Source organism: Theileria equi, chromosome 3 (assembly GCF_000342415.1).
Source record: "Theileria equi strain WA chromosome 3, complete sequence".
Classification (NCBI taxonomy): domain Eukaryota; phylum Apicomplexa; class Aconoidasida; order Piroplasmida; family Theileriidae; genus Theileria; species Theileria equi.
In genome coordinates this window covers 1,541,456-1,556,413 of record NC_021367.1, presented here as the reverse complement: position 1 = coordinate 1,556,413, position 14,958 = coordinate 1,541,456, and the positions used below count along the sequence as shown (strand labels likewise).

At 34.4% G+C, this 14,958-nt stretch overlaps 6 protein-coding genes across 6 annotated transcripts; 4 read left to right on the top strand and 2 right to left on the bottom strand.

Annotated features, from left to right (window-relative positions):
* Positions 1 to 339: 339 nt before the first annotated feature.
* On the top strand, positions 340 to 1,480 carry BEWA_007760 (hypothetical protein; the record flags this gene model as incomplete). The annotated part of the gene is made up of 3 exons (XM_004830976.1): positions 340 to 538; positions 573 to 776; positions 810 to 1,480. The coding sequence occupies 3 exons, from the start codon at positions 340 to 342 to the stop codon at positions 1,478 to 1,480; spliced, it is 1,074 nt and encodes a 357-aa protein (XP_004831033.1).
* Positions 1,481 to 1,686: 206 nt separating this feature from the next.
* Positions 1,687 to 4,599, top strand: BEWA_007750 (hypothetical protein; the record flags this gene model as incomplete). Its single annotated transcript, XM_004830975.1, has 1 exon — positions 1,687 to 4,599. The coding sequence occupies one exon, from the start codon at positions 1,687 to 1,689 to the stop codon at positions 4,597 to 4,599; it is 2,913 nt and encodes a 970-aa protein (XP_004831032.1).
* A 4-nt stretch (positions 4,600 to 4,603) lies between these two features.
* BEWA_007740 (hypothetical protein) lies at positions 4,604 to 6,097 on the bottom strand (the record flags this gene model as incomplete). The annotated part of the gene is made up of 1 exon (XM_004830974.1): positions 4,604 to 6,097. The coding sequence occupies one exon, from the start codon at positions 6,095 to 6,097 to the stop codon at positions 4,604 to 4,606; it is 1,494 nt and encodes a 497-aa protein (XP_004831031.1).
* Positions 6,098 to 7,103: 1,006 nt separating this feature from the next.
* Positions 7,104 to 7,973, top strand: BEWA_007730 (hypothetical protein; the record flags this gene model as incomplete). Its single annotated transcript, XM_004830973.1, has 1 exon — positions 7,104 to 7,973. One exon carries the CDS (start codon positions 7,104 to 7,106, stop codon positions 7,971 to 7,973), a length of 870 nt encoding a protein of 289 aa, XP_004831030.1.
* Positions 7,974 to 8,553: 580 nt separating this feature from the next.
* Positions 8,554 to 10,385, bottom strand: BEWA_007720 (RNA recognition motif domain-containing protein; the record flags this gene model as incomplete). Its single annotated transcript, XM_004830972.1, has 7 exons — positions 9,940 to 10,385; positions 9,707 to 9,904; positions 9,460 to 9,670; positions 8,985 to 9,425; positions 8,839 to 8,948; positions 8,702 to 8,804; positions 8,554 to 8,663 (listed from the first exon to the last, which is right to left on the bottom strand). The coding sequence occupies exons 1-7, from the start codon at positions 10,249 to 10,251 to the stop codon at positions 8,554 to 8,556; spliced, it is 1,485 nt and encodes a 494-aa protein (XP_004831029.1). The 5' UTR covers positions 10,252 to 10,385.
* An 877-nt stretch (positions 10,386 to 11,262) lies between these two features.
* On the top strand, positions 11,263 to 14,860 carry BEWA_007710 (hypothetical protein; the record flags this gene model as incomplete). The annotated part of the gene is made up of 2 exons (XM_004830971.1): positions 11,263 to 11,467; positions 11,508 to 14,860. The coding sequence occupies 2 exons, from the start codon at positions 11,263 to 11,265 to the stop codon at positions 14,858 to 14,860; spliced, it is 3,558 nt and encodes a 1,185-aa protein (XP_004831028.1).
* Between the last annotated feature and the right edge of the window lie 98 nt (positions 14,861 to 14,958).

The following is a 14,958-nucleotide window of genomic DNA, read 5'->3' as shown; positions in this document are numbered from 1 at the left end:
TATCTTACATTGGAAACACTTGCAGTTTTAATTCTTGTCCCCATAAGACAACCGATAATTCAGAATAAATCTACATACAGTCGATATGCCAACACTTTTGTTTGTGTATTTGGTTTAATTTGTTGTGGTTATTGGATTCATACTCGCACATTATATATGTGTGGAAGGACCGAGTATTTATGATAATCATAAGGTACACACCTTCCAAAATACGCACATACCCTTTACACATTCATACTACTTTTCGATTAGCAAAATTGTCGTTAAAATGTACATTATAAAGTCAGATTTCCAATAACATTCTTACCGTACATTGTGGAATTTGCTTTGTCTACCACCATGGAGAGCAATGACTATACGCTCTTCGAATATGAACATACTACTGGCGTTCCATCACTCTCAATTAACAATAATTTTGCATTGGATAAGCTAGACTTCACACATAAGCTCTCCACTCCACATATTAAGGAAAATGCGGAAGAAGTTTACACACCACTCAAAAGTGAACGAAACTACGGCTTGAGTTCACACAAACAAGGTAAACATATAGGTTAAAATATTTTCATATCTAGATTTGAACAATGAAGGAAACACTCAAAAGAGTGTTCTCATTTATAAAAAAAGTAAATTGCTCAGCATTATTGGATCGTACAAGGTCAAATTCTCGGATAAAATGGGAATTATAGAATATTTATTGCACACTTATGCAATTCTTTATTCAAAAAATATCCACGAATTGTACAACTACGAAGTGGTCTTGGAAAATACCAAGCCAGGTTTGCTCACTTATTGAGATTATATACTTGCAGATTCAGATGGTTTCTGGAACACACTAACAAATCTTACAAGGAATAATCTTAATGAAGATAACTTCCCAAAAACATCTAAATGTGTAACAATGCTCTCTAATTTTAGTAAAAGAAAGGGCCATTCAAAATATATTAAAAAGAACTTTCTTAAAAAAATAGACTCGCATTTCACAAAATTATGCACATGTCATACTAGCGTAATGGAACATAACAACCCAGATAGTTCTTATTTGACAAGTATTAGAACATCAACAGAAATAGCGCGATTTATAGAAAAGATATTGACTGAATACAAGACAATGAATAAACACAAGAAGCTCGACCATCTATTAGACGTCGCTACAATATTTGACAAGAATTATGATCTGTCTTCAGATGTGCTCTACGAAGTCATAAAGCAACATGGTAATCGATTTATACAAAGAAGTCTTTATAGTACTGTGAAAAATGCAATTGGAACATGTACAAGAGGAATTAACCCTAATGTCACCGCAAAATTGAATGAATCGAGTGATAGGATCAAGAAATTCATAGATACTATACAACAGTTCTCTCTTGATACCGGCGATGAGACAAACTACTTTTACAGGTACAATGACTATTTTGGGGAAGAACGCCGCTGCTCAGCCAGAAGAATCGCCCAGCTTAGAAGACAATATACACCCCAATGAAACATTTTTCTAAAATTAATGTTTCAAACAGCATTTCATGATACATATAGCTCTAGAAGTGGGGAGTTGCAGGTGTGTTTGTGAATACTTTATTAAAATATGTACACATTTCAATCTGTACAACCCTGTTACTATAATTTAGTTGTTTTCGTCCAAATGTAGAGTATTAATTAGAGTTAGTCTCGTTGGATCTGTATAAATTCAACATGACCAATGTCAGTTCACGTCAACCTTTAAAATATAGAAAATGTAAGAAAAGCTGTAAGACAAAGATATACAAATTTAAATTTGCATGGCAAAAGGTCATAAAAGAGATAGATTGCCTAATTAGGCAGTTTAAAGCATCAAGTGACAAGTGTGGCTGTGGATGTTTCAAAAGTATCAAAAATGTACAGAGCTCACTCCTTATGAATTATTTTTCATGCAAACGTAGGTGGATAAACATTCTCAAAGTTTCTAAGGTAAGGATTGCGGAGTTGAATGAAGTAGCCGAGATTGTGAGAGCCAATGGTTGCACAGTTCACACATTTAAGTTGCTTGATCTGAATTTTGTCAGAACTGACTTAGATAGACAACAATGGATACAGGATAATGAAATGGCTCAGTTGGCAGAAAATGCCATTGTGACATTTTGCATTACAAACAATGTAGGTTATTGGCAAGGCATTCACGATATCGCGGCTGCTCTTGTGCATCTCTGTCCTAGGCCTAATATCGGTGAACTCGCTGCAATTTTGGAGCAACTTACAAGGAGGCATTCCCCAGTTCTATTTTCGGGATCACATGAAGAGGTTATGTATCAAGCTAAAATATTATCCCAAAAATGGAAAGTTCTTTTTAAATACTTTTTCCCTGGAGGATTTAATGAACTAGAGAAGATATCTGATTTTAATTCATTGGGAATGGGATTATTTTTAACTCTTGGGTTTTATAGGTTTGGATGTGCGTATATTGCATTGTCATACATATATGTTATGATGTTGAATAAAAATTCAAATGTATCTGACTTGATGTTTCACGAATTAGGGTATCTTGCAACCAGAGGATATATGAACTACCTCTCAAAACATAATGAAAATATTAAGTTAGTAATGGATGGAAATATTCTTCCAAAATCAATTTCACATTCGAATATAATGGCTATATTAAAAAATTCTGTAATGATTGATATAGAAGCGGAAGAGGTTATTAATTCATCAAAGAATCTTTACGATGTAATGGGTAACGTTGACTGTGAGCTGTATAAATTTCCACTCGTTTATATAACATTGTGTTCAAATTCAATGTATAGAGTTGCACCTTCTATCTCAAATTTGCAGCACGATTGTAATTATATGCAAATATCGATTAGGGACATTTTAAAAGAGAAACCTATCATAAGTTCTCTGGAATGCTCCTTTAAAACCGATATACCAAAGTCTGGTTCATCTTCATTTTGTTGCGTGAGAAAAGGTACTAAAAGATACAATTCATTTAATTATGGAGTAACAAGTAATTACAGTATGGGTATTTCTTCAAAGATTGTTTTCAATTATATAAACTCTATTAGAAAAAACACATATAGAATTCACAAGAGAACTGATGATAATCTAAATTACATGATAGGGTCTTTGGCAAATAATGCGAATTATAATCTTATAGACATGCGAAGTCCGTATATGACAGGCGGAGAATCGTTGGAAAAGTTACTTGGTGATAGAAATATAACTTTCATAAAGGAAAATGAACTTAATAGCGCAATAATCGCTAGTCATGTTAAACAATTCACTATATGGATAGTTTTAACTGATGAAGGAATTACAGGTTCTGATAATCATTTTGCACTGGAATCATTAAACAAAGGATTTCATGTAATGAAATTATTATGTGACAATTCCATTACAGGTGTGGCATTATTGACTAATGGATACAAAGAGTTGTTGTTGACTGCAAACTGTCAAATACCACAGGGTCCCAATTCTAATATCACTGGATACCTTAGAAGATTCATTTTTTGGAACTCAGAAGAAATCACTGTTGAGAAACCCCAAACAACGTTTTCTAGAGTTGCTGATGTTGTAGGAAATATAACTCTAGATATAGAGAAGCAACTTGTGCAGAAATTTTCTGAAATTAATTTATTTACAAGACAGAAACATGTTCAAGGTGTATCTGAAATTGTTGATATGACATATGTGGACACTTTATCAGATATGGTTTTGTCCATAAAACCAACAAAGCCAAGAAATAGAACGTTTGTATTATACGTAAAGCTAGATGGTTTCAAAAAAATCGCACTTTTTTCCAATGGTAGCATACAACTTGATGGAATTATACTACATCCATATCACTATTCGAAAATAAGGAGTGTAAGTGAAACTCTCATGATTTCTACCGCTAAATTGCTTGCTGTGAATTATATAGATGGAATCTGGGAAGCCCTACCAATAAGTTCAAGTGTTATAGGGAACGAACCTATACCACTGGATGATGCTTTACTGTCAAATGTTGACCGTATATTTGACAAATTTGTAGTCTCTTTGGAAGTAGATGACATTGAAATTAGTATCAGATCCCACAAATTAAATATTGCAACAAAAGTATATGGTTTATCGAATTCCGAAAAACGGAATAGTCTTGTAAAACATTGGTACGTGATTCTTATTGACAAGAAAGAGATCACAACCAAATTGTTGTATAATGAGCGCATATTTTGGAGAAAAGTATTTAGACGCTGGAAATACGACAAAAACTCAGAAAAATTGCATAAATATACTGTAAATGACACATATAGTTCACCAGAAACTTTTAAAATAAACTATGGTGTTGTGCTAACAAATAGTATGGTTACATCTAGGGTATCTTCTGTCCCACTACCACAAGAAGTTAGAGGTGTAAAGGTCTTCTCGAGAAGGCAGGATGTTGAAGTATATAAAAGAACAGAGTCATTGGTACAACCAAAAAGACAATTTTACGGATATAAAATACCAGAAAAAGAAGGAACAAACCTTCGACTAACTCACTCTAATTCAATAAGTTCATTATTATCAAGAGGCAAGATGAAGAATGAAAATGCAGTCCAGAAAATTCAGAGAAACGTCTTTGTTACTAGAAGTAGCCTTGTAAGGAGGCAAAAATAAGTTTCTATTTCATCTTCAATACACGCCTAATTCTAATCATCTTATAAACGCAAAGTCCACATGTTGATAACGCCATAAGAAACCACTGAACTGCGTAATTAAAATGTGTTTCTGGGTCAGCGTAAAACAAAAGATAATCTGACTTTTGCTTCCTTTCAAATGTATACCTAGAGGATATGCTTCGTTCCCTAGTAATACGACCAATCTGAGATTTTGGTTCATATGATTCATTATTTTGAACATTTTCCAATTTTTGGTCTTTTGAGAAGATTCCATTAAAAATATCGTATAGATAATCTATTATACCCTGTTTCTGAGGGATTGTTTGTTCGTGTGCAACAATTTTGGAATCATTTTCGAAAAAAGAATCATAAACATTTATCATATAGCCTTTAGTATCAGATGGAGATTTAGAAATAATCTCTGCTCCCATCGACTGTGGATCCATGTATGTATAAACCTTAACTCCCTCCTCTCTTATCAGTTGTGGCCTGTTGTATTTACTGGAAAGATTAGTTTCATAACCAAACAAGTGTGAAATAAAAGTATCTATAAAGGTCATTGCCTTTATTTTAAGTTTAATATAAGATTTTTCGGTTATCTCACCATCAATTAGTATACCCCTGACTGTAATCCACTCTGGTGTTGTCCTCATGGAAAATACATCACTTCCTTTTAACCATCCCATATTCACCAAAACTGAAGAACCATCTCTAAACCTTAAAGGATAAATAACATAGTATCCTGCCTGATCTCCACGTGTATGTGTTAGAGATTGCCGTGGCCCTACAAGAAGCCATTTATTTGTATCCAAAACACCATGCGCTTCAACTTGTCTATATAAAACGTGTTCCTTATTTTCAACTGCATTAGGATTATATGGTACATCACTCGGGACAAAATGCTTTGAAACATCTTTAAATGAATCAATTCTAACTCGAGGAGAATTCAATGATTTTTCACGTTGAGATAATAACTGGGTTTTCCATTCCCTACGTTTGAGTTGCCAAAAGCCCAAGTATAAAAAGGTGCAGCAAACAGCTATTGTCGTCAACATTAATTTTATAAATTCATCCTTCCTGAGTCCGTATTCACTATATAAAACCGCTGAATGGACAGGCGATGTTACTGGATCATTCAAACTTACAAGCCTAATAACAATGCTATTTTCCAGATCTATTGGTCTGGTTGGTAGTAATTTTGATTTTTTGAACAGTTCTACTTCCTTATCTGAGGCTTTGTAAAGCCATTGATCCTTAGTACATTTTATAGGAACATCATAGTCTGTGTGTATCAAATCATCTGTAGTTGTTTTCGGGGAGTTTTTATCATTCTTAGTAATTTTGTTTGTAGCAAACTGTCTAAATATAACATCATTCCTCCAGTGAGATTTTATATCCGTGCGATATAAAGTATTGGTGCGTATTGTTTCATTTAAATTGCAATAAAGTTTATGAAGTAACTCACGTGGGAGAAAACTATGACGATTGGGAAGCATAATAACTAGACCAGGAATGTAGTAGAAAACAATCTAGTCCAGATAATAGTCTTTAAGTAAGTGTCAACGTTGCTGTCGTGGATTCTTCATGTATTCACTAATCATCCTGGAAGTTTTATTGAACAGCGGACTACTTAGTAGTCGTCTTGTGAGCCATCTTTCAAAATTAGGAACTGCGCGACTCGTTACTGTATAGAGTATTTTATTTAGAAAACGCATTATAAAATATTATTTATACGTGAAGAAAATGAAATGTGGATTATTTAAAATGTTACACTAAAAAGGAGTGTTTATTTCGTAACGTTGCAAGAATAAATCTATACAGCAATTCCATAGATAGATATAAACAAATGAAATCAAGTTATGAGATATGACGATGGTCAAATAGCTAAATCAGGATATTTACATAGCTTCAGTAAAATAAGCAATTGTTGTAAAAAAGAATGAAAAAATAGTATTCGTTTTTGAGTGGAAATCATACGCAAATTCGGCGTGTGCCAGCTACTATAGTTACACCATGGGTCTGTGTTGTGGTATACCTTCCATTTGCTAATGGTTTTCATAAGAAATCTTCTACGTTTTATTCCTTCCTATAATCATTATGTGGTTATTTGAATTTCTATCGCTAACTGTTACATGAAACGTCGGAATAAGCACATTTTAATCATTGCATCTCCAATATATTTTAGCCATGACTATTTTTAACGAATATATCAGCGTTATAAATTGTAAAAAACTATATTTCACATTTAAGTGATTTGGTAAACTATATATGGTCAATACCGCAAAATATAATGAAGTTAAATTTTGAATACTACCACAAATTCACTCACATATACTCCACATTCCATATCTTGGTGATAGAACTCTAAAATAATCTACTAATGGGTAAGATATATTATCGATGACACAAGGCACATCAGAAGAGGAGGAATCAGACTTGGTTTATAACCGAACAAAATGCCGAAAACTCTCAAATAGAACAAATGAAGGTATACTTATAAAGATGAAGTCATACAATCATATAGCAGAATCAAATTTCAGGTCTCCTCTGAGAATTTCTGGAGATGCGCAAGACATTAGAGATGGCGACTCCGTGCTTGAGGGCAACAGGCCCTCGTTTGCAACGACTTCTATAGAAATCCCGGAAATAAATGCGAGTTTATTCGATGAAGCGTATGATAGTGATCAAAACTTATTTTCTGACGGCGTTTTTGTTATAACGGATGAGCCGACCGATTGCGAAATTATTCAAATGGTAGATGATGGAACAAGTTATTTAGAAGGAATTAATGATTTAAATTCCTTAGAATCGAATTTTATAGATATATTTGATGACTCTAATGGATCACCGGTGAATCCTATATCGGTAGAGGATGCATACAATCAACTCTCAGAGAGCCAAAATAGCGAAAACGAAGTTCAAATCACATCGCAGAGAAATGTTTCTTCCAATCATGGTGGTTATAATCAGCCAAACAATAATCAATCAACTGAAGAGGATGAAGATTGCATTATGGGACCAATAAATTGGGTATCTGAAAAAAAATTGCAGTTCCCGTCTGATTATTACTCTTTAAACAATAGTGAACCGGCTACATCTTACAAATTTATCGATAACGAAGATAACTCTGGAGAAATTGTAAAAATACTGGAAGATGTAGAATTTTTATTCAAGTGTCCGATATGCTATTCCACGATTACTAGGTTTAGATCAGGGAAATTACCTAATGATAATGATAGGGTGATATATTCTACCAAGTGTGGGCATCTTTTTTGCTATGAATGCATTGAAAACGTAAAGAAGAGAAGGGAATGCTCAATCTGTCGTAAAAAACTGAAAGACAGCAGCCACTGTCACGTCGTTTTCCCATAGTCTAAGTCAGACTATTTGTACATTTATCTGATACGTTTACCTTATCATCGCAACATTTATATAATGAGGTAAATCATGAAAATCTATTTATGGCAGTTAGTGTTACACCTGATGCTAGAGTTGAGTAAGTATCCCGGCGTTTGTCTGACTGCTATGATCCTGATGGGCGTGGAATGTTAAATTCGACAAAACTAAATCCCATACGTTCCAGAGCACATTCGATCCTCTTTAGTTCCTGTGTATTCGTGTAAAGTATATCGGTATATTCATTCGTACGTTTTTTAGCCCTATGGATGCTTTTTCTGAATTGTTAAATCTAAACACACCGTAAACAATGGAAAACAAAGCATAAGATCCAAGTATAATCGCTAAAAAAAATGGAAACTACAGCAATCCAATGAAATATGTCGAAAAATTTTACTTACAGTCAAGAAGGATAGTACTAGAAGACTTTGCCTCTCACCGTAGAGCTTAAACCAAAAAAACACATAAATCACCACTAATACGGAAACAAACTTTCCAGAGGATGGCATCAGTACAACTAAAATATATAATAACAAGATACACCCTATTGTGCAGGTTACAGGTCATAATTTCCGCTAAAATAAGCACTTGAATCATACGATCTACATTCAATTTGTCTTCCGTTGAACCAACGAGAATTAAGTGCTTTTACAGCATTTTCAGCGTCTAAAATGGGATAAATTGAAGGGGTGTTATACGCATACCTTCATGTGTGTTGAAAACCACAAAGATGGATATAGAATCATTTTGTGAAAAATGCAAATACACCGAGGTTACTGTTCCATATTTGCTGCATTCTTCCTTTACCTAAGCGATTGTAAAACCTTGGTTCGAAACTCACCTCATTAGGAAGCTCTTCATCAACAAGCTTTGGATCAACCATATTGCATAGAACAATTACATTTGATGGCTCCAATGAAGAAGGTGCCATAGTAACCTGAACTTTTGCCCCTATAGTATGAATATAAAGTCGAACCCAAAACGAACCAGCAATTTCGAATCCGTTCATGGCTGAAGATACAATTTGGGCAACCTGCGGACTCTCAAAATCTATATATCCGCAACCATAAAATGATCCAGGCAACATATCCCGTGGTATAAGAACGCAATTAATAATAGTGCCAAACGGTTCAAAAATCTTTTTAATGTCCTGTGATCCAAGCTCGAAAGGAACGTTTTCCAGATGCACTCTTTTCCCGTTCATTTCTGGAGGCGTTGGGCCAATAGAGAATGGTATGGATGCACTAGCACCAATCTTACTCAAAATAACCGCTACATCACGCTTATTAACAACTTTGGAAAACATACATGTGTCTATCTTAACTCCTGAACGACTCTGCAGAAACGCAGCTGCTGCCAAAACACCTGCAGCCATGGGATTCGCAAATGGATTAGTATAGGCTGCAGACATTGATGCCATTCCCATACCTATAAAAGATCATAAATCTTAATCCAAACTCACCTGCGGAAAAAACGCTACCCTGACCGGTAGCCGCATTTGGCTTTCCTAATTTAATAGGACGACCCTTAATTTGGAATCCCTGCATAGATACAATCGCAACATCAGCGGATTCTTTCTTTCTATATTCGACAAAACAATACCCTTTTGATTTGTTGGTACTCGGATCTCTGGGCATTTCTATACATGTAATCTCCCCAAAAGAAGAAAAAATCTACCAATCTGTCAAAATCAATGTGTACAAACAAACTGTTCTTATATCTTCTTCTTTCACATCAGGATCTAGAGATCCGATATATATCCTACACTGTTGAGAATCTGGTACTACTTGAGAGGAACTGGAATGTTTGCCCTTTGCCTTGTTCTCATTTAGTGAATGTGTATCGCACAATTCAGCGCTTAGATTCGAAACCGGCATCATACTATCCCATGCACTCTTCTTAGGTTGCTACAATGTTATTTATTGTAAATACAATTACGTACTCTAGAAGTTGGAACCTTCTTGGAATCCTTGGCATTTTGATCACCAGTTAAATCATTTCTGGAGTTACTTGGCTTGTAAGAGCTACTATCACGACTTTTATATCGAGAATCATATTTTTGTTCATCTTTATAGCCATTTTTACTGCGATAACTTTGTCTAGTACGGCTCCTACTTCTATAACTCCTACTCCTTCGAGAACTATTATACGAAGAAGAGGAGGGACTTCTTCTATATTTACGATAGCTAGAGTAAGATTTATTCAAATTTCCATCCTCCCTGGAAGTATCTCTCACGTTGCTGGATGAACCCATTATGTGTAATAATCCATTCTGCAGATAATAATGTCTTTGTGATCTTGAAACAGAGGGATTCCAGCAATCCAATAACACTTTATACAAAAGAGGCTTATATATCGCAAAATGTTGGTGTAAACCGCGTATATTTTAAAAATAAACGAGGATAAGTCCTAAGGAATCCCCATAGTCCAATAAAAGAGTACAAACAGATCAAACGGACTCTATATACTATATTTTCATGCTATGGTTATTTTATAGAAAAAATAGCTTTTCCATCTTATTCATTTGCATCCTTCTACGTTGTCTGTCAGGAAGTATGGATCACAATATACTTTTTAACCGTTGTACACATTTATAAACTGAGTTTATATATTTATCCTTATTATGTTATATTTCTGAGATATCGGTATTTTTGGTAACCAAATCCGGGTACTATCTATTAAAGTATATATCATCTCCAACAAACTAAACATTATGATTCTATACATTGGAAGCTTAATTAGTTAGGTATACTATGTGGATAAATGGTATGCTACGGGTGGATGAGATATAAACACACGTAATATCACTGGACACGATGTAATCTTGTAATAGAAAGGTATATATTTAAAAACTTCCATTTGTAAATATTCTCTATTTTCCGATATCTTAAACCGAAGATGTATATATTTGGAATTATCTTTGGGTGAATCAAAGAGATTAACTAGTACGAAAACGTTTTGTAGATCTGCACCTTTCCACGTAGGCGCGTATACACAATGTATAATTTAAATGTAAACTTTATCATTTATTTAATTTAACCTTATATCAACGATTTTCTCCTACAGGGAAAGCTCCCGTCATATGGTGTAACACCAGAATAGAGCCACGGTCTGTTTGGCGGTTTTGGACAATCGTCTGAATATATTAGTTCTGCAACTGTTTAGACTTGAAATGATAGTTATATATTAAGGCAATCATGCGGATGAGTACCCCGCTCAGGAAAATTTTGTTATTTAAATAGTTACCTAGTACAGCTACCAAACAATGGCCGAAATATCATTCATTCGCTCTATTATTTCATTGTGTCGTCAGTCGTTAAGTCATGATAGGCTCGCCATAAAATCTGCGGAGGAACAAACGTTTGCCTTGCTGCAGCCACAAGGAAGTGATATAGAACTTAAAATAACGGCCTTATTCAAGATTATAATTGCACCATCGTCAATATCATTCATAGGAAACAACCTCTCAGGTATGTACCTTAGTACATGTTTTCATAGATAAATTTTCAGATGATGAGCTCATGGGATTGAAGTACGCAACGACAGATGTACAACTATGGGTGGCAATCTTTTTGAAGAACTATATACGTTCCAATTTTTGTGTCTCAAAATCGTTCGGTGGATTCAGTGATACTCTACAACACCTGATTGAGTCCTTCTTACTGGTCACAACGTTGAACAGTGAACCTTTGAGAATCGCAAAACCAATCGCTTCACAACTTGAAAATGCACTACTAATTGTTTCAGATCTCGAATTTCCTACAGGACTTGAATATGCATTGGGTTTTATTAGCTATGGTCATATGAGTGATATAAATCCTGGTTTAGTATATCCTACTTTGTATTCACGACTTGAGGATAAATTAAAGTCAGAGCAAGCTTTGTCCGGATCTTGTAAAGAAAATAATACATTTACTCACTTGAACTATGCGAATAACTTGATAAACTATATTCAGATTTACACTGAAATAAGACAAATGATTTTTTTGTACAATAACGTTCTGAATACAAATAACGCTGCAGATATTTCTCACTCCTATTTTGACTTTTTTAATAAACTTTTGGATTGTATAAAGAAGATGTGCGAACTTTCCAAGGGAATTAGATTAGGAGATATAGCTTCAAATGATTTTCTGCAGGCAGCAAACTCTGTATTCCCACTGACTACATTGAATACGCATGTTGCAAACCCATATAATAAGACATATGACATTAATTACTACCCTGCTGATGATTTGTTCTTTTTTGACGATCGTAAATTGTATTATGATGCACAATTGTGGCAATTTGGATCAAACGTTCCCGAACTAGGTGCTCCAAAGCACACTCTACAGGTTTCTCTTTCTCATTTAGTACTCACAGAGATTTCAGTAAACTTGGAATATTTTAAGGATAAAATAAAAGCTTTAGCGCTACTTAAAAAATTTATGAAACGATACAAAACAAGGGTTTATAGCAATGAAATTTCAATGGAATTCAAAGTAATTCTAACATTATGTGACTCACATTTGCTGTACATATTCAAATATAGCATTGCTAAGTTAACTGAATATCTCTCCATTCTGAATTCTCTCAATACTGCTGCAAAAAAATCTATATCTGCGATAATAATGGACTTGTTCGAATTAATAACACATGTAACGAAGATATTTTGCTATATACACGCATTTGATCTACCTGAATCTTTTGAAGATAACGCTCAACATTATTTTAGTGGAATGATTATGACAATTAATCTTAATGATCAGTTTTTGATGGAGATAGATTCAAATGGTGTCATAGTTAAGATGAAAATTGCTATTTTCAAATTGTTCCGTTATTATGCCGAAAGGTATCAGGAGGCATTTCATCCATTTGCTTTCACATGTATAGAGGACGCTGTTAGTGTATCTCGTTCGATAACACAGGATAGTGACCACGATCGCCTCTGTTGTGCGGCTCTAAACTTTTTATCTGCTGCATCTTCAACACACTGGAAGAGTACGGAGCCATCAATACGAAGGAATCCTTTTATGAATAGTGCTTTTCTGGCAGAAATCATACAAACCATTATTCTTCCAAATATTGGTTTTAGGGAATATGATTTATATCTTTTAGATGATGCACCTGTAGAATTTTTACAACGTGAATTGGATTCAAGCTCTTGTTTCAGCAGAAGGTTTGCTGCAATTTCATTCTTGAAAAAAGTAGTGACTAATTATAATCAATTTTGTCATCAAATTCTTTCTGAGGCAGCCAAAAACGTTGCCGCAAGTAATGATTACAAATTAAAAGAACTTTATTTACAATTGGTTATTTGTTCAAATTTCAAGGGAGAAGCCAACAGATTTAACGTTAACCAGTATTTTGTCGACTACTTAAAAAATGATTTTATCGTGGAATCACAAAAACCGCAGACACAACAAAAAAATATATTAGTTATTCTAGCAACGATGAAATATATTTGTACATTCCGCAAATCGATTTCGGAGGATGAACTTGTATTATTGATACCATCACTTGTTTCATTCCTGGGGAATGGGCATGAAGCTATTAGATCATTTGCATCGGAAGCTATCGCAAGAATATTACCTGGATTGTTTAACCATCGGTTAGGGTTGAAAAATAGTTTATTTCAGGGCTTGGAGTGTTTGTTGAATATGATGAGGAGTAATAAATCGTGTAACGAATTTTACATTAAGTGTACAATGAAAATATTTTTGTTTTTACGTGAAGATATTCGTGAAAGTGGGTTGTTAACACTCGAAATCATTATAGATCTGATAAAGGCCGTTTCTGATAACCCAATTAATCCCATATACAACCACTATTTGTTTGAATCACTATCAATATTGTTAAGAATACATCTTCAGTCTGGAAACAATGTAAATTTATCACTAGAAAAGATTGAAGAGGTATTGATCCCAACCCTTGCTTTGATCATAAAACAAGAAATGCACTCATTCATACCTTATAGTTTTCAGATATTATATTTGTTGTTAAAATTCGCCAAAAAGTCGACAGTAATTTATGTACAATTATTTGAGCATCTGGTTTGTCTAGATAACCTCAAAGTTTCAATTGGGAATGCACAAGGAGCTCTCAAGTTGCTTGTGTGTTACTTTATGCAGTGCGATTTATTTGAAAACGAAATACTTGTCAACATGGAAAAAATACTGAATATATTCCATTTTTGCTTAACACACAGAAGGCTATCCAAATATTCATTGGATTTTCTTAATGGAATCATAAGATATCTACCCCTGAGATATTATAACACGTTTTTGAAGTCAATAGTTACAGTGCTGTTGACATTTGTTCACAACAACAAAACAGGAGACATAATACCTAGTGTTATAACAACAATCGGATCTCTAATCACGTATTTACATATCCAGACCGCTTCTCTCTCGATAATGGACGTTTTTGACAGTATCCAAATTGGAATAGGTTTGAATTTCATGTTAGTCGTCTATTTACCAAATGCCAAGAAAAGCCTATCTATCGATGCAAAGAAAGTTCATGCTATCGCCATTTCTAAAGTAATGTCTACACCACAGGTTCAGAGAGATAGTGAAGCATTCGGAAATATGTTGGAATTCCTATCAGATTTGATATCTGGAACAGGCATGGTTGACAATCTCAAAGAGCGTGACATATTTGATAGGGAATATATGGAAGATTCTGATAGTGGTACCATTGACTTCGATGTTGGTTACGTAAATCTGCAAACTGTCGACGATTCTAACAGCAAAAGGTTGCTAGACCCTGACCTAAATGTAGAACCTCTGCTAAAGAGTATACTTACCCCGTTGTCTACCGCCATTTCTGCTCATGTTTCAAATAGTGGAAGGTGTACTCACATTTTGACACTATTATCGTAGTTTTAACAAAATAACATAATATGTATGCGTCCATATTAATGTGTATGTTGTGCGTGTGGGTATTTCAGCGGCGAAAATATTACCAACAGGAAATGTGG